Below are 21939 nucleotides of genomic sequence, written 5' to 3' on the forward strand. Positions count from 1 at the left end.
ACTGGCCCATTCACCACTAAGATAGAAAAGTAACTGTCAATTAAACTAGGATGCATTGCTTTCTTCAAATTTCATTTTAATTGAAAAGCTCTTGTACAGTTTGAGGGAAACTAGTAATCATTTTGTGTAAAGTTTTCCTTCTCTTCATAACAAAATTTTATTTTCACACGTCTTTTCCAACTTCATTTAAAAATATATCCTGGCATATTGGTATATAATGCTGCTGGACAAGAAATATCTTATTCCTATTTTTAAGTAAGACTAGTAAATATATTGGCTCTTAATTGCTAAATCATAAATTTTTTGAGGGTGTTAATTTTTTAAACCAAGTTTGTACTCTTTGCGGTGATCAGAAAAGAGAGAAAAGCTCTTTAAGACCTACTTAAACATAGATTTAAAAAAATTATACTTGTGCATTCATACAAATATAAGTGCAATGAGTAGGGTAAGAAATTTCTAAAACTCCTTCACATTCAGGATCTGATTCTTCTGGGATTTTCTTTCTACCCACTGTCTTCCATCCTGTAAATTGTGATGCTGGTGTTTTCCTTATCTTCCCAGAAGGTGTCAGTGGAAGATTTTCAGAAAACAACTAGGACACACATTCCTTCCTCCAATGGATCTTCAGTTGTTTGTTGACATGTCACTGTGGTGCAGTGGCCTGTCATGCCTCCTGGGGTGACAACTGAGTCTGTACAAATTCTGGCAATGACAGCTATGTCATGATTGCTGCCAACTAGCAGCAGTTATAAGGGTACATTGAATATCAGATCCACCTGATTTCAATATGGTAAAAAGCAAAAAACATGCGCAACTCACAATGGATGAAATATGGTCCTTTCTCATCCACTGTACTCACTTGCCGTCTTCACATGCTGCCCCTGCACCACTGTTTACAAGGCCATTAAACTGATGAATGAGTTTGATTCTGCTGGGCCTCAGCAAGACGTTCTTAGAGATGCAAAATATGAAAGATGTGTAACTGGTAACTGATAAAACTTGGATCCATGCTTCTTCTTGGGACATAACCAGGAAGCTAGAGCCAAATTTCCAAACAACTCTAGATTAGAATTTGTGGGTTAGGGGAATTCTTTGGGAATTTGTCCCCTCCATTGCTATTGTCACAAACTGTAGTCAGAACCTTTTTTTGTTTTTTTTAACAATGAACCATTTTTATTTTCAAACACTTCTTATTTTTTAATTTATCGTTGTTCGGTTACAGTTGTCCCGTCTTTTTCCCCATTGCTCTCCCCTACCCAGTCCCCCCCATTCCCACAGTCAATTCCTCCCATTGTCTGTGCCACGAGTCCTCTACTCGTGTTCCTTTGCTTGCCCCTTCCCTTTCTTCCCCCCTTATCTCCCTCCCCGCTCTCCTCTGGTCCTGGTCAGTTTGCTCTTTATTTCCAAGAACTTTTTTTTTGAAACTAAAAAAAAATGTAGTTCTATTTTTCATTTGTTAGGTGCCTGTGAAAGTTCAGGAGTTCTATGTGTATTTAAATCATCACAAGTCTGTTAGGCAGGTGGGTTTATCTGTAACTTAGGAAACAAAAGCTCTGACGTCACACAGCTAGAAGGGGACAGAGCTAGGATTTAAATCCAGGTTTGTCTTACTCCAACACTTGCACTTTTCTATGATGCCGCATGGCATTAGGTTGTACATACAGGTTGTCAAGGCCCAAAATAGGTGATTCACTGTAATTTAGGGATGAGTTCAGGAAATTTCACAATGTGGAATATAAGCATAAAATGTTAATAACTCAGATCATAGATCCAAGGGAAGCCTGCATTTTATTTTCTTTTTTATGGTACTTCCCCAAATTTGTTATTATGTGTGTGTGTGTATATATATGTGTGTGTATTTTTACTATCTTTCCTGAGTGAAGGCAGGAAAAATGGTTTTTCATTGATTCTGAGGTGTACATTTTTCACATTTTAACATCTGTGAATTCAGGATGCATCTTCAAATTGATGTATTTAAGGTTAATTTGCAGCATTATTTTTTTCTCTTTGAGTGTTACCTAAAATAATTAATTTTTAATGTTTGATTAAGTGTGTGTTTTAATTAGCTGCTCTATGCTTGGTATGTAGTATAGTGCCTGGCCCCATAAAAGGCACTCACAAACATTTAGTGAATGAATGAATGAATGAATGAGTGAAAAAAAGAAAGGAATTTTAAACTTTACCTGAAGGTACTTGGATTTGCGGATGGTCTCTTGCCTACAGGATGCCCATCACCCATTCTTGTTTTCTCATTAGGTCTGACTTAAGGTTTGTGAATGGCTGTTATTCTCAACCTGGAAGGGGCTGGAGAGCTCCTGAGCTTGAGTTCATGGAGGAGGAGTCTTGTCAGCTGAGGCTGGTGCCTGGTAGAAACTACTGGCAGGAAAACCCTCTGGAGTCTTCCGCTGAGCAATGTTTGATAATTCTTCTCCCATGACCAGAAATCAATTTTATTTCAGGCAGGCACTTAGGTGGCAGGTGGTCAGAATAAGATTCAGCCTTGTGCTTCGCTTTGCTGGTGCTCTTTAGCCACAGTTCTCAGGGAGCCTTCTTCAGGCCTGGGTTCCTCAAGGGGATCCTGTATGACAACTACTACCTCTACTTTGCCCAGAGAAGGTTGACATTCCGCCACAGAGGATGGAAGACTTTGCTGTATGCTGGGAAGCCTTGAGGGAGCCATGGTTACGCCTGCCAAACACAAAATGAATGCCATCAGCCATCTGTGGAAATCTTCCCAGAAAGAAACTCTCCTCCAGAGGCAATGTTGTCAATGGGCTGCTCATGAAATGAGGATGGTCCCTAACTCACCCAATTTAAATGTAGCTAATGAAAGGGGAGTGATATAATGAATTGGAACCTCTGTCCTGACGTCATATACTCGACAGAGGATTCTTGGGATTGACACTGAGGTGCTGAGCAGGAGGATGAGGAAATCCTGTGACTTGTCGATCACCTTGCAACACCACCCAGAGGAGAATGACTTCCAGTGTAGACACGTGTCTTCTTCATTGTAATTAGAATAGAAAACAGTCGCTTACCAATACCCAGAAGCAGATTTAAAAAGTATGCCATAAACAAGCTCTAACTTTTTGTGTCTAGTCCTTTGCTTACCAAATAATACAGGAGGTCTTTGATATTTTGAGGAGGTACCCTGGGAACTGTTTATATCAATGAGCCTATGGTAAAACTGGTTTCATTATATATCATTTTGCTTAAAGTTGTAGAACCTACCAACAATGTTAACTGAGTACTTACTGCATTTAGATCTGTTGACTCTTTTTTAACCTGGCATATGGAGGCCTTGTCCTAGTGTTGGTGGTTGATCAGAAGTCTCCCAAGTTCAGATACCAAATTAGCATCCCAGTTAGCAGTAGGTGCCAATACCAAATTAGCATCCTAGCTTTCAAGTCAGTCTCTTGTGAGTTTGAGTAACAGGATATTGGTAGGATGAGTTCCCTATTTCCGGATTATCTTGGGTGACTTGATTACATTTGAGTTCCTGAACCTTGAACTCTAAGGACTGTGTCCTGGATTCAATGTCTCAGCCTTAAATGTTCTGTCTTTTATTTATCTTGATGAGAAAAATTATATATACTATAACTCTCAAATCACGTTGGCTGTGATTTCCCATCATGTCTTCACAGTAAGGACAATCAAGATGTTTAGTCACATAGAATAAATTACCTTGGTTTATTTGTATGTGCAACTGTGTGTGCACGAGTAATTTATGGACATCATTTGCTATTTGCATATGAAGTAAGCTTCTTGTTCTTTATGGAGAGAAAATGGCTCCTTTGGGTCACAATTAGCCTATCTGACAATTAGTCACAATTAGCCACAATGCTGGCAGTTAATCGTGCACACAAAATTGTTTAGACAAAGTAAGACTGAATTTCTTGAGCAATTTATTCAAAGCTATGGCTTCTCTGATTTGTATTTTGATATGGTTTAAAGTTTCTCACTATTCCAAGAAATTAGCCAAATATCTCTATTTACTCCAAGCTTATTGTTGGGCAGTGTATAGAATTAAACAAACATCAGAGGAAGTGTGTTGCAACCAAATAATTCAAATGCTTTGATTGGTTGATAAACATGATTAAAAGACATGTTTAAATTGTACAGCATATAAACAGTATCTCCCTAACAACACAAGGATCAGAGGAGAGGCCCAAGGGGAGAGACTCTAGAAGGAACACTTGAATAGTCTAGGCGCCCTTTTAATTTTTATTCTGTGTATCTGGTGAATCATACACGCAAATTAGAAATATAAAAGTGGACTTCAGCTCCTCCAGAGGACCTTTTATTTGAAAGTCTGTTGGATGCTGAGTAGGACTCCTAGGAGATAGAAGAGATCTTTCTGGAAAAGTCCGGGAACTGAGCAGATCACAGTGATGTTTAGGATCGGCAGGAGACAGCTCTGGAAGCAGAGTGTCACCCGCGTTTTAACGGTAAGGAACTGTCGTCTGTCAGCTTGCGTGTGTCTTGGATTATCATATCTCACACCTGTGTGGAAAATACCTAAAAGAAGTTCAAAGTTATTCTGAGAAACATTTTTTTTTGTCTACTAATTTTTGGATAGTACATAAGGCTACATGTCAATATTTCAAATATTTTAAAAAAGGGGGTTTGCATCCTTAGGCTTTTCTGTGCATTGCCACCTGAGTGATAGCTTCTTGTAGGAGTACAGGCTGCATCTTTTGGGGCAGTGCTTACCTGGGGGAAAAGCACATTCACGGTGCTTTGCTCACTGAGCATTCTTTGAGGCCTGTCAGCTTCTGTTGGTGATGAGAGATTGTCCCGGCAGATTGAGTTTTCTAGGGTGTGCCTATACCCCCCACCCACATTCCATAGGTCTGGAAATGAGGTCACAGACAGGGAGGTACAGGGATGTGCCTTTGGAGTCCCATCGATGAATGAACTTCTCTAGGCCAGGGCTCAGTCCAACAGCTTTTTATTATGCGAATGTACAGAGAGGGATTTGGAACCTCTTTTCCAATGCCAATTAATGCCAGAAGAAGATGGAGGTTCTGCTGGGACTCCCTTCTCACCGAAATCCATGCTTCCTCGGGGCTTGAGCCCTGTATCTTTTATGTGTCCCCCACAGCCCAGATGACCCGGTCCAGGCTTGCAGTCTGCTGCATCGCCACAAAACGGCAAGAATGCTGTCTCTGCATTTTCTAAGCACTCAGCTGTCAGCCACCCTCCGCTTCCCCAGCCGCATATTCTCATGCATCCTTCCCAGCGTCAGTGCCTTCCAGCCAAGCCCCTGAGCTTGTTTGCAAACACTATTCATTCTTTTAAACAATTATTAAAGTATATTTGGTATACAATATTGTATTAATTTTAGGTGTACAACATAGTGATTCAACATTTATATATTTATGACATGCTCACTGCATTTAGTCTAGTCGCCATCTGTCACCATGCAAAGTTATCACACTATTCTTGACTATATGCCCTTTCACGTTCTTCACCCATCCCTCCATCCCCACCACCCCCGGCCCGGCAACCATCAGTTTGTTCTTGCTTCTATAAGTCTGTTTTTGTTTTTTTTTTTATTTTCTAAAAATGCCACATGTACGTGAAATCATGTGGTATTTGTTTTTCTCTCTCTGATTTATTTCACTGAGTATAACACCCTCCAGGTCCATTCATGCTTTAGAAAATGGCAGGGTTTCGTCCTTTTTTTATTCCTGAACAACATTCCGTTACAGACGTATGCCACGTCTTCTTTATGCATCCGTCTATTGATGGACATCTAAGTTGGTTAGGTGTATTGGCTATTGCAAATAATGCTATCACATCTTGCTTATTGAAACTAATTGTAAATAATGCTGCAATGAATGTAAGGTTGCATATGTCTTTTTGAATTAGTGTTTTCATTTTCTTGAAACAAATACTGAGAAGTGGAATTGCTAGGTCATATGGTAGATCTGTTTTTAGTTTTTTTAGGCCCCTCCCTACTGTTTTCCACAGTGGCTGCACTGGTTTGCAGTTCTACCAACAGTGCAGGAGGGTTCCCTTCTCCCCACATCTTTGACAACACTTGTCATTTGCTGACTTTTCGGTAACAGTTATTCTGACAGGTGTGAGGTGGTATCTCACTGTGGTTTTGGTTTGCATTTCCCTGATGACTAATGATGTTATGCATTTTTTTGTATGTCTGTTGGCCATCTGCATGTTTTCTTTGGATAAATGTCTCTTCATGTCCTCTGCTCATTTTTGATTGAATTGTTTATATTCTTGTCTTTTGAGAAGCCTCATGACACTTTGGGGAGGTGACAGTTCCTTTCCCTGTGCCGTCCAGCATTGCACTTTTTCGTCTGCTAGAGCCCTGGTCACGTAGGTCCCTGCAGTGAAAAGACGCTTGTCTTCGTGTCTCTTTCCCTCACCGGGTTGTGGGTTCTGGAGGACAGGGGTGACATTCTCTCCATGTTTAAGTGGCCTCCCCTTAACTCTGAGCCCAGCACTAACACACCTTTATTTATGCTTGTGCAGTAAGTTGAATGAGTTAAACTTTTCATGTGTCTAAAAAATTTCCTCTACTTTATCACCAAATCTAAAACGTTAAAGTTGATGGTAAAATCTTGAGTATACTTAATGAATTAGTTTCCTCTCTGGCACAAGCTACCTTTTGGGAAAAAGTTAAGTATTTGAGATGTTTCATTTGTATATTTAGGATGCTGGCTCTGTTCATGCCACTGAAGTATGATATTAACAGAATTACTTTAATGTTTCAGTATATTATGTAAATAATGACTACATTTTCTATGTAGTGCACTGATGTGATGAAGTATTAAATCATAACTTGGAGACCTAAAATATTCAATGGCAAAAATCCCAAAGCTACTTAACTTAAAAACTATAAATCTCAATATACTTAACCTTGGTCTACAACTATTACTGTAATGAAGCCGTATTGTAACTAGGTTATTGAAATATAATAATTGGCTTTATCCAGAATTACATGCAAATAATAACCGAATGTGCCTAATCTCTGTGGGTCTGGAAAAGTCAAGCCATATATCCTTCTTGTTGTTTAACAAACACAAATTCTTCTAAATGAGAAAACTTGAAATAATTCTGTATCTATTCACCGACTTAATTGCAAAAATATGCCCCAGAGATGATGTCTGCCTTCCGTCTGCTTTTCTCACAGATGAAGATGTTTAGTCCCAACTTACAAGTACACAAAGGACGTGGGTTTCAGACTTATGGGTTATGTTTTTTACCTTCCCTGAAATCAAACTGAAATAAATAATTTTGCTGGTTGACTTTGTTGACTTTTAGGGAAAAAAATAACTTGGAAGATTTATGAGAATCTTCTTGACTTAAATTTACCGAACTGCAGCTGTTTTTAAAACAGAGATAAGCTGGCCCCTGCCGCAGGGATGTTTGTGTTCATGTTTTGCACTGCATGCATTTCTGCTAGGGAGAGCTGTTGCTCATCAGATCTCAGATTGCTAGGCTTCGCTAAACAGTGATTCTGCTGGGGGTAGAGACTGGGGGGGTGTGGTGTGGTGTGGGAGGCAGGGAGAGGGCTGATCCTTGGAGAGGTACAACTCCTTCTCTTCTGAGAAACTCTGCAGGGAGGCTGCCATTGTTCCCCAGCGCTGAACAGTAGAAACCAAGGCGGAAGAAAGAACCTTTGCCAACAGGTATCTTTTGCAAGCTGAAAGGATGCCAGTTTTGTTATTGTCTGGCAAAAGATCCAAAGCCTTTTTCAATATCCTCTGTTAATCGAGCCCAGATGTGTTTGGCCCGGTGAATGCATTTCACATATACAAGGTCAAAACAATTTCCTTGAAGTGTCATGAAGTGAATGGCTATAAGATTTAGCTGAGGAGTGAGGAGAAGACACATACCCTTGAGCCTGAATGAGTTAATGCCAAGGTCCCCACGTGGTAATCACACCATTGCTAGACCCTGAGAGAATGTGACTATGTGCAAACTGCACCCATTCCACAAATGTCTGTTGAATGACTATGTGGTGCCAGGCTCTGAACTCCATGCTATGGTGGGAAGAGCACTTCCAGGCCTCATGGGGCTGAACGTGGTCCTTCCTATCAATTTGTGTGCAACTGTGGTAATGAGGAAAAGAAAAAGAAGTCAGGTTGAAGAGACCCGAAATTTACACCCTGGGGCTGTCTCTATTAAGTTCCTATCTCAAGAGAGAACCTGGTGGCAATTACTGTTCAGTCATGATCGATTCAGACCACGATTGCCCTCCAGAGCAGTGTTTTCAGGCAGCGCTACACGCTGGAATCGATAGAGGAGCCTTGCAGAAAAAGCAGGGCCGGGGCCCCCTCTGGACGAGAGAAGGCGGAATTTCTTGGGGGTGAGAGGCCCAGTCACCAGTATTTTAAAGCGCCCAGGAGATTCTGAGGAGCAGCCGGCTTGAAGCATTCTGGGTTATTGAGGTGAATAAGGGAAGTGTGGGAATTTCACCCTTGTGTCCTGCCTCTATAATGTGAATAGTGACATAGTATATATTTTTTACCGTGTGGGTGAAAGACCCATGAATTATTTGGTTCCTGATGCCAGAGGAGCTCTTGGAATTCTGCAAATGTATTATTTAAGAATTTGAAGTAAAACCACTACGGGGCTAGGGGAAGGCAGAATGAAGGTCTGCTAAGTCTCCATCAGGTCTAGAAATTTGGAATGCAGGCAACAAAGTCCAGGTTAGAATTTGGACATTGGAAGGTTGGAGACAGCAGGACTACGGTAAGTTTTGGGTTGGCTTTGGTGAAAAATCCACACATAGTAAAATGTAAAAAGGGGATCTTTATTTGCTTGGAAAGAATGACAGGTAAGGAAGTTAGCACATGGTGGGAGATTTAGGGGCCCTGAAAACTATGGAGGGAATAGATGAGATTCCAGGGTTTGCTCTTAGGATGCCAGGAAATTGATGGGACCTGCTCTGTGTAAGTGCTTTCTCTTTGCAGTGGAGGGGGGTGCAGCTCTTGTGAAATAAAGGAGGCTTCACTGTCGCACCTGCTGTGAGTGGATTAGCCAGCCTGGGATGTCTTTCCCTTCCACAAACCACTTTGCTGAAGTGCTCTTAATGCGCGAAAGAGGTGCAGCGCTTCCTCGGCAGCTGTGGCCCTTCACCTGGAGAAATGAAATGAAAGGGGAGGAAGAAAAGACAAGGTGGGAAGAGTACACTTGGGAGCAGAGAGTTGTTAAATTGTGGTTCTCCCAGCCAATTAAAGATCCAATGTGGGCGGTCCAGGAAGCATGACAGAGCAGCCTCTCCTGAAGAGGAAACCCTGTGGGTAGAACTGAAAATGCTAGAAGACAAAGAGGGAGGTTTCTCTTTGTTGAAAGACAAGGAGATTGGGTTAACTTTGTAGATAGGGTTCTAAGTGGTAATGAGTAGGATAAGTGCTCCCCTCAGTTTTCCTAATTCATCACATTTAAATGGGATGCGGGCTGAGCATGGTCAGTTGTATTTGCTGTCAGCTGAGAGAGCTGTGCTCCATACGAATGGCAGAATTTCATGCATTGGTTTATGCTGGAGTCACGGCAGCATTGAAGACCCAGAACTTATTGACTGAATTCTGAGCCTGCAATCGTGGACTCACATTGAGCTGAAATAAATGGTTTCAGCCCTTAATTACTTGCGAGTGACTTGCAGAATGATTAATTTGGTCAATTTATCCACTGATTAGATATCAGTGGAGGCTCTACTACGTGGTAGGTCTGTCCTGGGCACTGGAGATATTGCAAAAACTGTAATAGGAAACATTGCTTCCTGTGGAGCTGATACTTTTTTAGGGATGGTGCGATTCGGTTGATATTTATTTTATTTTACTGTTTAGGAGATAAGGAGGATCAGGTAATATATATGGTAGGTGGGTGAGCTAAACAAACCTGGGCTTTTTGGGTAGCCTCTTTAAAAAAGAAAAGAAATAGGAAGAGTGGTGGCAAGAAAATAGAGACAATTGTACTTGATCAACAATAAAAAAATAAAAAAAATACATATTTTACCAATAACTAGGCATTTCAGTTAGGCATATACTTTGAGTAATTTTTTCTTCTGCTCATGGATTTTTCCTGATTCATCCACAGTTGAGAAAAATGGAATCAAATCAATTGGTACTAATAGGTCTAAAATGAGCAAACCCCCGTCCTTGGCCTCTTAAGCACTATGTTCATCAGGTGATTAATTATCTATGGACTTGGGATTGATGTTGAGAAGCAAAGCAAAATCAGTTTTCAGAGATTATTTACTTTGAAGATTTAAGGTAAGGAAATTCAACTGTAATTCATAGACTCCACATTATTTATAGTTATCGTCAATGGGGATTTTAATCTATATTATACTCTCCTCTCCTCTACTGTGTTTGTGACATGCCATATACATACATGTACATAAGAGAACAAACCACCCAAACCTAACAAAGAGAAGTGTATTCATTCAAATATATGCACCAGGCCCTCATTAAAACAGACATCTTTTTCCCAGATTCAGGCCTGCAACAAGGATAATCGTGTTACCTAAAAGAAACCCTTTTATTTTAAACAAGGAAATATTCTTTGGCTGCAGAAACCATTTCCTGCCCCACAGACTTTGCTGTGCCAAAGCAAACTAAGAGGACCTGGTATATACAGTATGATGCAGAAAAAAGTGAACTTGTTCAGCAGAAGCTAAGAGTGGGAGGAAGCAGCATGGAGCCCAGCCTACTGGCCGCCCCAGTAGGAGGCCCACCTCAGAGATAGTTTTAGGAGTTGGGGATGGAGCTCGAGTTGCCATTTGCGGAGACAAGAAGTGTGATGGGACAGCCAGACACAAGGCACGTCCCCTGGAAACCAGTGTCACTCAGAAAATGGTGCTCATTTACTCCACACCCCGCCCACAACTCCTGTAACCCAGGCAGTGTATGTGGGGTCTCCCCACACTGTACCCTAGCAACCCTAGAGTGGATTTAAAGAAAAAAAGGGTTTATGGAATATCAGTTTGAACAGATGCAAAATTCTTCATTGTTTGGGATACCCTGCATGCTGGTCTGGCCCTGAGACATATCAGAGCTTGATTCCTGCCACTAACATAGCTGTGCGCTCTTGGGAAAGTTGTTAATGACCCATGGTCTCGATTTCCTTGTGTAGTGATAATAACGCCTTCTGCATAGGGCTTCTGTGACCATTAATCCTAAGCACAGTCAGCAATGATGACCAGCAGGTCCACAACTAGCGATGCAAACAGGGCAAACAGAGCAGAATGCACTCTGACACTTGATGAGGGGGTGGGGAATGGGTGTCCTGTTCAGCCACAGAGGGGCTCCCAGCCCAGACAGCTGCTCCCTGCATCCACTTCTGGCTGCCAGTGGTGTCATTGGGCTTTGGGCCTGAGCTTTATAAGGGTGGAGGGAGTTTAAACATTTGTATAGTTAAAAAATGATTCTTAAAAAGTTTGTTTTGCCTGAATTTTGATGTCCAGGGTCAAAGCCTTGGTCATGCCATTTTAATTCAGGGCTGGTTGACTTCATATTATCTCGCAAACACCTTTCCTGTTTGGACTCTTCTCTTCTTTTTACAGGTGAGGTAAGGTCCCCCACAGAGTTGGGGATTATCAACCCGGAGTCAGAGCAAAATGTGTATAATTTGTACACAGATCTGAGACTTGGGCTTGGGTTCTACAGAGTGAAAGGCAAAAGACAGCATATTAAAAACAGGATGGGTGGGTTTTTCATGAGAAAAAAATCACAGAGCTTTGTTACGAAAACACATGGCATTGGGTTTTTGTGGAGATTCATTCTTTAAAATATCCAAGTTCTAGTCTGTGTTAATTTTTGAACCAATGAGAAGTAGCCTAAATGTTAGAGAAGGAAGGGAACTCAGCTCTCACCTAGTTCCAGACTTTGTTTTTAGAGTTACAGAAATTGAAGCCTTGAGAGGTTAAATGACAGAAGCAAGGTCTTGCAATTAATGGCAGAGCTGGGACTGGAACCTACAGCCCGACTCTGACACCAGGGCTTGTTTGCCTACATGAAATTGCCCTGCCTTGAAAGCAGCACCATTTTTTTGGTGACGTAGCGCATGAATCACTCTTTAATTCTGGGGTGGTAGAAACATATCTTGTCACCAAAATGCAGAAATGTTTTAATAATATGTTGCAGATGTCCTTGGACATTGAAGAGGTTTCTGGCCATCCTCCCCACTCCTATCAGTTGGTGGTTGCTTAGGCAATGCAAAACAATTTGAATGTGACTCTTAAAAGAAAAAAAATCACACTTTATCTCTTGTCACACTTTATAATTTTTTTAAAAAAATTTTCCCATTGTTGTTCAGTTACAGTTGTCCCCATTTTCCCCCCATTACTGTTCTCCCGTGACCTGCCCACTCCTCCTCTCCCACATTCAGTTCTCTCTCTCATTGTCCTTGCCTCTTCCTTCTCAGTCCCACTCTGCTCTCATTCTCCGAGAGCCCTAGGCCTTTCAAGGGCCAGCAGGACAAGCCGCCTCTAGACAGCTAGTCATCTGACTGCTTGTTGCTGCCGTTCCCAAGCAGCCAGAAAGCTGCAGGTTTAAGTTTATGGACTGACAATGCACTGATCTCACTAAATATTTGTTTGATCTTATTGACTTTTTGTGGTAGGAAAAAAAAGTCCCTTGTGGTACCAGGTTACCTTAGTACAAAGCAATGAAAGTTGAGACTGATCAACACTGTCCTTTCATGGGCATGACACTGGGGTTTACTCCCTATTACTTGTCATTGGGAGACAGAACAATCAGTATAATGTAAGAACATGTTCAGAGCTTAACATGCTTTTTAATATAGTTCTTAAAACATTTACTGTAAAGACACAATTGCTAATTTGTTTTGTATACATAAAACTGCTTTGGAAGTACTTTTTCACTGTGATAGTTAAGTAAAAATAGAATAATTAGTGTTCTGTTTTGGGACCAATCTCTCCTTTCTTCCACTAGAATATTCGTATTTTTTTCCTTTGTAATCTTATAAAATTAGGTCTTAGAGTAATCTGTGGCTGTGGCAGAATCTTATTTAAGTTTCTATATTCTTTGGAAGCCTTCTGCTGTTGCTTTACCGCCTGACTCCTCTGGCATTCCACTTTTTACATTTCTCTTTGGCTTCCCAGCATTTGCCACATTGTTGTTTTGTTGCACAGTTTCTGGCTCCCCTGGTTGCCCTGTGAGTCCTTAAGCTGCTGAAGACATTTAGTATAAACTCAGAGAGATCATTCTGAGAAAAGCATTTTATTCTTCCCAGACAAGGTAGAAAATAGTCAAAACAACAGGACATTGTCCTGGTTTTAGCCACATTTGAAAAGAGACTTAAATTTACTTGTACTTGAAGCTTCTGGAATGTCTATTTTGTGTCAGACTTGTGTTAGTTTCTTTTTAAAGAAATGGCAAGAAAATAGATACATTGTTCAGTTTTTTTAAACCTTACTGCCTAACTTCTCTGAAGTAGTCCTTTCAGTCTCAAAAAAATGAAATCCCTAACTTTTATCTTTACTTCTTTTTAAGTTTTTTGTATCTTAAATAGTTCTTTGACTCCAGATTCCACTCTATTTATTAGTACTTCCTATTACTTGTCATTTAGGAGACAGAAACTCAGTGTATGGAAGGACACGTTCAGCGCTGAGCATGCTTTTTAATATGGCTCTGAAAACATTTCCTTTATAGTTAATTTCTAGAAAGAGTAGTTTATTTTCAGTAGCTTTATTTTCTCTTTTCCCAATCATCCTTTTCTCAAGTATACATCCATTTGGTTTCTGTCCAACCAATAAAGTTATTCTAACAAGGATTACTTTGTTATCTACTGCCGCATAACAATCCACACCAGAACTCAACAGCTTAAAGCAGCGACAAGTGTCTTATTTCTCTTGATTCTGTGGGTGACTGGGCTCAGCTGGGCTGTTCTTCTGTTCCACATGACATTGGTTGGGTTGCAGTTATCCGTAGGCTTGATGCAGTTGGAATACCTAAGACAGTTTCAAAGTTGCTGGGTGTCAGGCAAGAGGTCGACCAGAGCTGTTGACCGAAATACCTTGGTTGTTCCTTGTGTTTTTTCCCTATGTAGCTTGGACTTCTCATAGCACGGTGGCTGCAAGAGCATTCCCAAGTGCAAAGGCAGAAGCTGAAGGTTCCCCAAAGTCTAGCCTAGGAAGTTTTACAGTCTCACTTCTCCCTGCATTCTTTTGGTGAAACCTGGCCACAGGGCAAGCCAAATTCGGTAGGAGGGTAAATAGAGTCCATCTCCTGAAAGATGAGTGGGATGGTCACCTTGCAAAAGAGATGTGGGATGCTATAGCCACCTTGTAGACACAATTACTAGGGATATCCAAATTGACCCAACCAATCTTCTATCCCATTAACACTACTAGCCGCTCTCCACGGTTTGTTAGTGGTGCCGCCCCCTGGTTTCCTTTCTCTTTCTCTTCCCACTCAGCCTTCCCCATTTGCTCTTCTTTCCCTCCTTGCCCTGGCATAATGGTGTTCCCAAACGTCTTCACCCTCTTGTCTTCTCATTCTCCATTCTTTCTTAGAAGATTATATCTGCACTCATGGCATTAAAGGTAATGCACTCATTTCAAGAAATGAATTGCAAGCTAAATGTCCACCAATGGCAAAATGATTGAATGGATTATGGTGCGTCAATATTGTTGAAAGTTTTGCAGCTATTACACAGGAATAGTCTGTATTAAATTAGAAATAAGTCTGTGATACATTATTAAGGGAAAATGCATGAAAAATTTTATAGTATAATATAGAGATGTGTGTATGCTTTTGCATATGTTTGTATAGTACGGTGCATTTGGAATGATATGCTTCAACCTGCTCATATTGGTTATATTGAAGATGCCTTATTAATGTAATTAACAATTAGTGTAAAAGTAATTAATGGTATTCAGAAATTAATTTTAAGACCATATATGAATCTGTAGACAATAAAGATGGAAGCTAGTGTAGAAGAATATTTCTTTAATGGTTTAGGGAATGTTTACAAAAATGGGAGTCTCTTTTTTTGTGTGTGTTGAATGCTTATATATGCATAGAAATAAGTCTGCAAAGATTTAGAACAAGTTAACAGTAGTAATTTCTGGATGGCAGATGAGTTTTATTTCTTTTGGCTTATCTGTATTATGCAATTTCAAAACAATGCTGTTTTCATGATAGAAATAACATTATTTCTAAAAATAGAAGATAGTATATAAAACTGGTATCATTAAGCTATTTGTTCTCTCAATACCTAAGACTTGAAAAAGCAACAATTGTATGAAATTATTGCAAAACGAATCTATTTTAGAACAGCAGTTGCCACATAACATTGTTTTCCTTGCTTGCAGCAAAGACTGAAGGAAGAGAAGGAAGCCAAGCGGGCACGTTTGGATGGCAGGCACGCCTATGTATTTGCCATTGTAGCTTCCTGCGTGGACTTGAACAAAACCGAAGTGGAGGATGCTGTCCTCGAGGGGAATCAGGTGCGATGCATTTGAGTTCTCATTGACTTGGTTATGGAGGGTGTGGAGGGTCTGCCGGCACTGTCCTGTGGCGGGATCCCACTCTGGGCCGTGGAGGGTGCCTGTTTTAACACAGACAGGACTCTATTCTGATTCTGTACAGATGATGGCAGAATGAGCACAGGGCTCTCCAGGCCTTTATGTTGAACGAGATACTTGAGATGCCATTTAATTTCCACGATTCTGACTGCAATGTCTGCATCTCCCTGAGTCCAGTGAAGGTGGGCTCAGGTGCCATTTTGGAACCTGAGTTTGGAAAACAGAATCTCCTCTCAGAGACTGATTTGTTTTATTTTATTTTATTTTATTTTTTTGGACTTGTCCTAGCCTGAGAAACTGAATCGTATCATTGTTTCCTGGCTTTGACTTTGGTTTGGATCTGAATCTGGTTAACTTTGCTTCTGACCTTGACTTCCATTTTCTGCCATGAGTTCCCTCCAAAACCTAAGATGTGATTTGACTTGGGTTGGGAAAAATCAGACTCCTGGAGGATATAATTTCCTGGGTAGTGAGGAAGGCATGTCAGGAGTCCTGTGATGGTTCCTGAAGATGGGGTTTTTTATTTTTTAATTTATTAGGAGGGACGGGGGCGGGGAGAGAGAGAGAGAGAGGGAGGGAGGGAGAGAGAGAGAAAGAGAGAGAGAGAGAGAGAGAGAGAGAGAGAGGAAGAGAATGAGAGCACCCTTTTTGCTGAACAGGAGTCACAGTGTTGGTAATGCTTGTCAGTGGTAGGCTTATAAGTGTTAAACAGCAAGCTTTGGGCAAGAGGGTGGAGGGAAGCACAAAGTGTGAATGTTTTCTGGTTTATGCCATGTAAATACTCCCACATGGCTGGTTCCAAAGTAGGAACACAATGTTACTAATGCTAGGCTGGGAGGAGTTGTGATCAGTTGGCTGTTAGGAGCCGCTGTGAGTCAGCTCCAGCACTCCACTAGCTTTGTTCCTTCCTGCAAGGTCTCTCCGGCGGAGTTAATAGGGGTCAGTGGGACAATTAAGGGTGAATAACACTGAAATGCTTAAACTATGGGATGAATCAGTCAGGGGTTGAGGAAATGCTCCTTTCCTCCTGCTGGTCTTTCTTATCACAGCTAACATTTATTGGATACTTACCATGCATCAGTCTCTCTCTTAAGTGATTTTCATCTGTTATCCCACTTAATCTTCATCGTACCAGGATGTAGATAATATTTAAAAATAGAGGCAAAGGAGGAGAAGGAGTCACATAGCTGATGTGGTCTTGGAAAGACTGTTCCCAAGGTGAATTGCTTACCTATACCCAGCTTTCCAATTCAGACATCTGGATTTGGGATCCCGCAGCGGGGATGAATGAAGAAAAGTTCTGAACTGTTCTGAGGAACCCAAGTGAAACTGCTCTGTCACATTCAGGACTCAGAAATATTAAAACCCGGAGGATTAAGAAAGCATGCTGGCTCAAGCTTACAAGCTAGACCAGAGGGGCAGGAGTTTCAATATGACCCTGATGGAATTATCTCTTGTACAGTCTCCTTGGCTGTGGAAGTTAATCTCATGGATTCAACTCATCCCCACAGTATCCTCAGGCAAGGAAATGTAACAAAGAAAACAGAGCAACTTGCTTTTCCTCATATTTAATTGTTTTATCTATAACATGGTAGACATCGAAGAGGGCTTCTTTTCATATTAAAATTTTTCAGCTGGATTTTATCCTTTAAAGTTTTTTAAATTTTTAAATTGTGGTAAAATATACATAACATAAAAGTTGCCATCTTAATTAATGTAAGTGTATGTACCACATTTTATTTATCCGTCCATCTGTCAATGAACATTTGGGTTGCTTTTACCTTTTGGCTACTATGAATAATGCTGCTATGAACACTAAGACCAGGGGTGTACAAATATGTCTGCAAGACCTTGTTTTCAGTTCTTTTGCATGTATCCCCAGAAGTGGAATTTCAGGATCCTATAGCAATTCTCTTTTTAATGTTTTGATGACAGGAGCCATAGTCTTTTCTGCAGTGACATTTTACCTTCCCACCAGCAGGGCACAAGGGTTCCGGTTTCTCTATATCCTTGCTAGCATTTATTATTTTCTATTTTTTTTAATAGTAGCCATCCTAATATGCATGTAAATTTTATACTTTTCTGTCAGTTTGAATTCAAAACCATGCAACTGACTACTTAAGGGAAGCCCTTTCATTGGTAGCAGCCAGAGGGCAGACCTCTAGATGTCCATGAACTTCACGGATGGGATGCGTGGGTCTAGGTTCTAGGTTCCTGCTGGCCGGACTGTTCCACGGTCATATGTGTTCTCGTGGCATTTTTCAGTGATGATTGCAATCTAATATTAATAGTTTTCCCTAGTGTGTTAGACTGGGTTTTGGGTATTGAACAGTTTGTTCTCTCTGATCTGCAATTAAATGAAAATGAAACAGTCATCTGTATTTATTATATGTGCCTTCAACAGCTCAACACTTTAGAAATGACCAAAAGTGGACAGATAATCTCTTCAAATGTGCATATTTGGGAGAAATTTTTATGATTAATTGAATTATTTTTTGAATTGAATCCTTACTATGAGAGGCATTTATTCTTCATGGTTTTATGTTGAAAGAAATATACGCCTTCTTTATGGTTTGCATCAGGAGCAGTCCTATCCAAATAAAAAAGGTGATGGTGAATGCTGATTTAAAGGCAGTGTCTAATTCAGAACAAAGTTGTTACTTTGCCTTTTTTGTCCCCCCCAGATTGAAAGAATTGATCAGCTTTTTGCTGTTGGAGGTCTTCGCCATCTCATGTTTTACTATCAGGATGTGGAGGTAGCAGAAACAGGTATCCAAATTTGATATGATATAACCCAGGAATGTGTTGTTAGATTTAACTGAGGATGGCCTGAGGCAGGAGACCTCTGCGAACTGCACAGGTAGCAGCGAGGTGTCGGGGATGGGGCCTGGCTTCTATTTTTACCTTCAGGAAAGGGGACACATAATGATGGGTATTTAGCCTGCTTGTTCTATCTTTATTTGGGATGTTTGGTTTACTTTTTCAGGCTGCGCTGGTAATTAAGGAACGATAAAGTAATTTCCATTTTGAGACTTCCTTCCTTCACATGCTGGTTCATTCCACCAATTATGTTCTAGAACTTTCGGGCCTCCGTTTCTTCTCTATGTAGGCACTATTTCTTTTTAACATAGGAATTTTTGCCAATAAGCCTAACAGGAGTTTTCCAGTTAAATATCACATTATGTTTATTTTCTACTGACTATGATTTAAATGAGTGATATTGAATGATAAATTTAGCCATTTTCACTTAAGAAAGAGCTGTAAATCTTTGTGTGGATTCAACTGGCAAATCCCATTCTACTTTTATGTGGATTCATACAGTTTTAAAGTCAAACCAGTGATATAAACAAATATATTATGATTATATTAAAATATTATATGCATCCTTTTATTACCTTTTTGAGGAAAGGGAAGATAGTTATTGCTGTTGGTATATAGTATGACTATGCTTTTTTGTTTAAAAACTGAGGAAATTATGCATGCAGAATCTAAATGACCAGCATTTTCTTAAACTTATCTATCTGATGTTTTGTGGTCAGAAAGTATATTATATTTTGAGTGAAAAAATCAAAATAATATACAAGTTTTGAATTCTATCTCAGATTGAAAAGCTCCTGAAATGCTGAGTTCATTTATGAACTATATACTGGGTGAAATAGCCTTCATGTTTAAATCTTACATTGAACAAGAAGGGTTTTTGTGATGTGAACATAAAAAAAGTTTATTTTTGTTTCCCACTCTCTCTTTAAACCTTTTTGGTGGGTGTAGTGTTTCTTCTGACTTTGGATTATGATTTAGACAATCGCGCATAATTTTTCTGGATATTCTTAGATAAGAAAAATTCCTACAGTTGCAGCAAATTACATACACATTCTCAGTTCAGAAACTAAAAATATGCAGTTGATGAACACTAGATGATGTAAAGTTAAATCTTCTTTATTCCTAGCTTTCCCTCATCCTCCCCACCAACCCCCAGCAGGGGTGTCCGAAGATTGATATTTGTATAAGGTCCCCTGCTTTCTCATCTTATCCTCCCACCCCTTGTCCACATTGTGTTAACCACAGGTTGTGACTGCGTCAGGCTTGAAGTCGGCAGTGACAAGACCTAAGAGGTGGTAGGAGAGTTTCCATTGAACTAGCACTGTCATAAGCTGGCTGACCTTGTACTGCCTGGGCCCGTGTTCTCGTGGGTACTATGGCAGGTTCTCTGGAGGTGGCCGCTGGGAGCACTGGCTGTGCATCCATTGATGAGGTGTTGTCCTCCTGACGGCCGCTGCCCTCTGCTCTTGTGTCTTGGCTGCCTACACCGCCCGACTGACTCTGTTGTGTCATCCTTCCTGCACTCCTCTTGAGCGTGGTTTGAGAGGGCTCCAGGCCCATTTTCTTTTCAGGGGGGTCCCACCTGATTCACTAGAAACACTTCCCACTTCCTGTCCCTACCATCCATAGACGTGTCACTAGCCCTCAGTTCAGCCCAGTTTCTCTCTGCCTGCCCTGTTGCATGCTGTGCTCAGGTTTTTAAGGGCTGTGTCATTTCCCATCCCAATTTGCTCTTAGACTCCAGGAGACACTAATTAGACTCTTTAGGTAGTTGGGCTGAGGAGTCTTTCTTGACTCCGGTGACCAGTGATCCTGGTTTGCCTGAGACTTACCCGGCTTTAGCACAGGAAGTCCCATATCCTAGGAAAGAAACGCTTCAATTCCTGGGCACACTGGGACAGTTGTTGACCTCCATCTTGACCTGAGATGCAAAAGAAACATTTCACACCTATGTCCTGTGCCCAGCACAGCCATTCTCACCAAAGTCCTCCTGAGGCTACACTCTCCGGAGAATTTTGAATTCTGATGTGGGTGAGACATTTAATCCATTCTAGGACACTTTGAAGTTTCTGCACGAAATTTTTTTTTTTTTTTGCTTTAAAACTCTTTATTTCTATCTATCATATCCTGGTGCCTTGTTGAAACTTCTAGTTTAACATCTTCCTCATGAGACCCAGAAGGTATTAGTCAGAAGTGGGGCACAATTTTGAATGAGAGAGGTCTTCTGGTTACCTTTCTTGGAGGGGTTCCTTGTCATCACCCTGGTCCAAGTCTCTAGGCCAGCTCCATGGGGAAGGAAGAGCCCCAGGAACCCATTCCCCTAAGAGGTTCTAAACGCAGGGTTTTAGGATTCACTTCTGGTCCACTCCTCTCCTCTTTGTTAGCACAATAATCTTGCTCCTGCCCCAATAGTCTTGTTTTGAGCTACCAGCTCATTTGTAGACCTGAAACTTCCTTGGGCAGATAATAGCACGGTAGAACAACTCAGGGCATAGCCTTACTTAAATGATCCACTCATGAGCTGCATGCTTGGATGACCAAAAATGAGTTTTCAGATAATAATGATGATGATGATGATGATGATGATGATGATGATGATAATGCTTAGTGAACTAGTATTTCGATGTACTTTTCTAAAGACTTTACAGGTATTAACTTATTTAATCCTTACAACAATTCCAGATGCTGGGTTTTAGCATTATTGTTTCCATTTTTCAGATGACAAAGCCAAAGGGCCAAAAGATTAAATAACTTGCCCAAGGTCACATGGCGAGGCCGTACTGCCCAGCAGAGCCTGAGATTGAAGCCCTGAGCGTCTGGCTCTGCAGGGCACACCATTCACCATGGCCCTGACTCTAGCATTATAGTGAAGGGCCAACCAGACCAGAGAAGGAGCAGAGGGGGGAGGAGGAGGTCTGGAGTTTTGCAGTGAGAGCTGGTGTTTGATCTTGGCTGTGTGCCCGCTGGCTGTGTGGCGTGGGACCGGTCACAGTTGCCTTCAGGGTTGTAAGGAGTGTTAGTAATTTAGACAAGATTCCAAGCAGAGGACCTGGCGCACAGCACATGCCAATAGATGCTGTCCCCTCTCTTACCCCCTCTCACTGTCCTCTGCAAAGGCCTATTGTGACAGAGATGACTTCTATAGCTTCAGCAAGAATTTACTCTGGACCAATCTTTCTTATTCCTGTTTCTTTTCCTTTTTTTTTTTTTCACTGCCTGGAGTAACAATTCTGAAATAAACAGATCCTTTTACATCCTTTAGGGCTCAGGCCAGAGATTGTCCAAGTGGTGGACATTTTAAGACACATGGATGAGCCAATATGACAATATTTCAACAAGGAAACTTCATACCAAGATAGAACCATGTGAACTGCAAATAGCAGTTGTGAAATTAAAATTGTTTTGCATTTATAGGACAGCATAGCTCTTCAGGAGGAGTAAATCCTATTTCTGGAAAGATGAAAAAACCTAAAGTGTTCGTGACCGAGGGAAAAGATGTAGCTCTTACTGGCACCTGTGTGTTCTTCATCAGGACAGACCCTTCCCGAGCCATCACCCCTGAGAACATCCATCGGGTAAGGGGCAAGAGCAAT

The 21939-nt window shown here is 40.9% G+C and overlaps 1 protein-coding gene across 1 annotated transcript in view; it reads left to right on the top strand.

Moving 5' to 3' along the window:
• The window catches only part of DNAH5 (dynein axonemal heavy chain 5), a 248071-nt gene that overhangs the window by 36822 nt on the left and 189310 nt on the right, over positions 1–21939 (top strand). The window contains exons 4-6 of the mRNA XM_054578641.1: positions 15314–15448; positions 18211–18295; positions 21761–21921. Coding sequence (XP_054434616.1) covers positions 15314–15448; positions 18211–18295; positions 21761–21921 — 381 coding nt within the window. The remainder of the gene's footprint in view (positions 1–15313; positions 15449–18210; positions 18296–21760; positions 21922–21939) is intronic.

This window comes from Pteronotus mesoamericanus, unplaced genomic scaffold (assembly GCF_021234165.1).
Source record: "Pteronotus mesoamericanus isolate MK-2021 breed Mesoamerican mustached bat unplaced genomic scaffold, CSHL_Meso_final contig_50, whole genome shotgun sequence".
Taxonomy (NCBI): domain Eukaryota; kingdom Metazoa; phylum Chordata; class Mammalia; order Chiroptera; family Mormoopidae; genus Pteronotus; species Pteronotus mesoamericanus.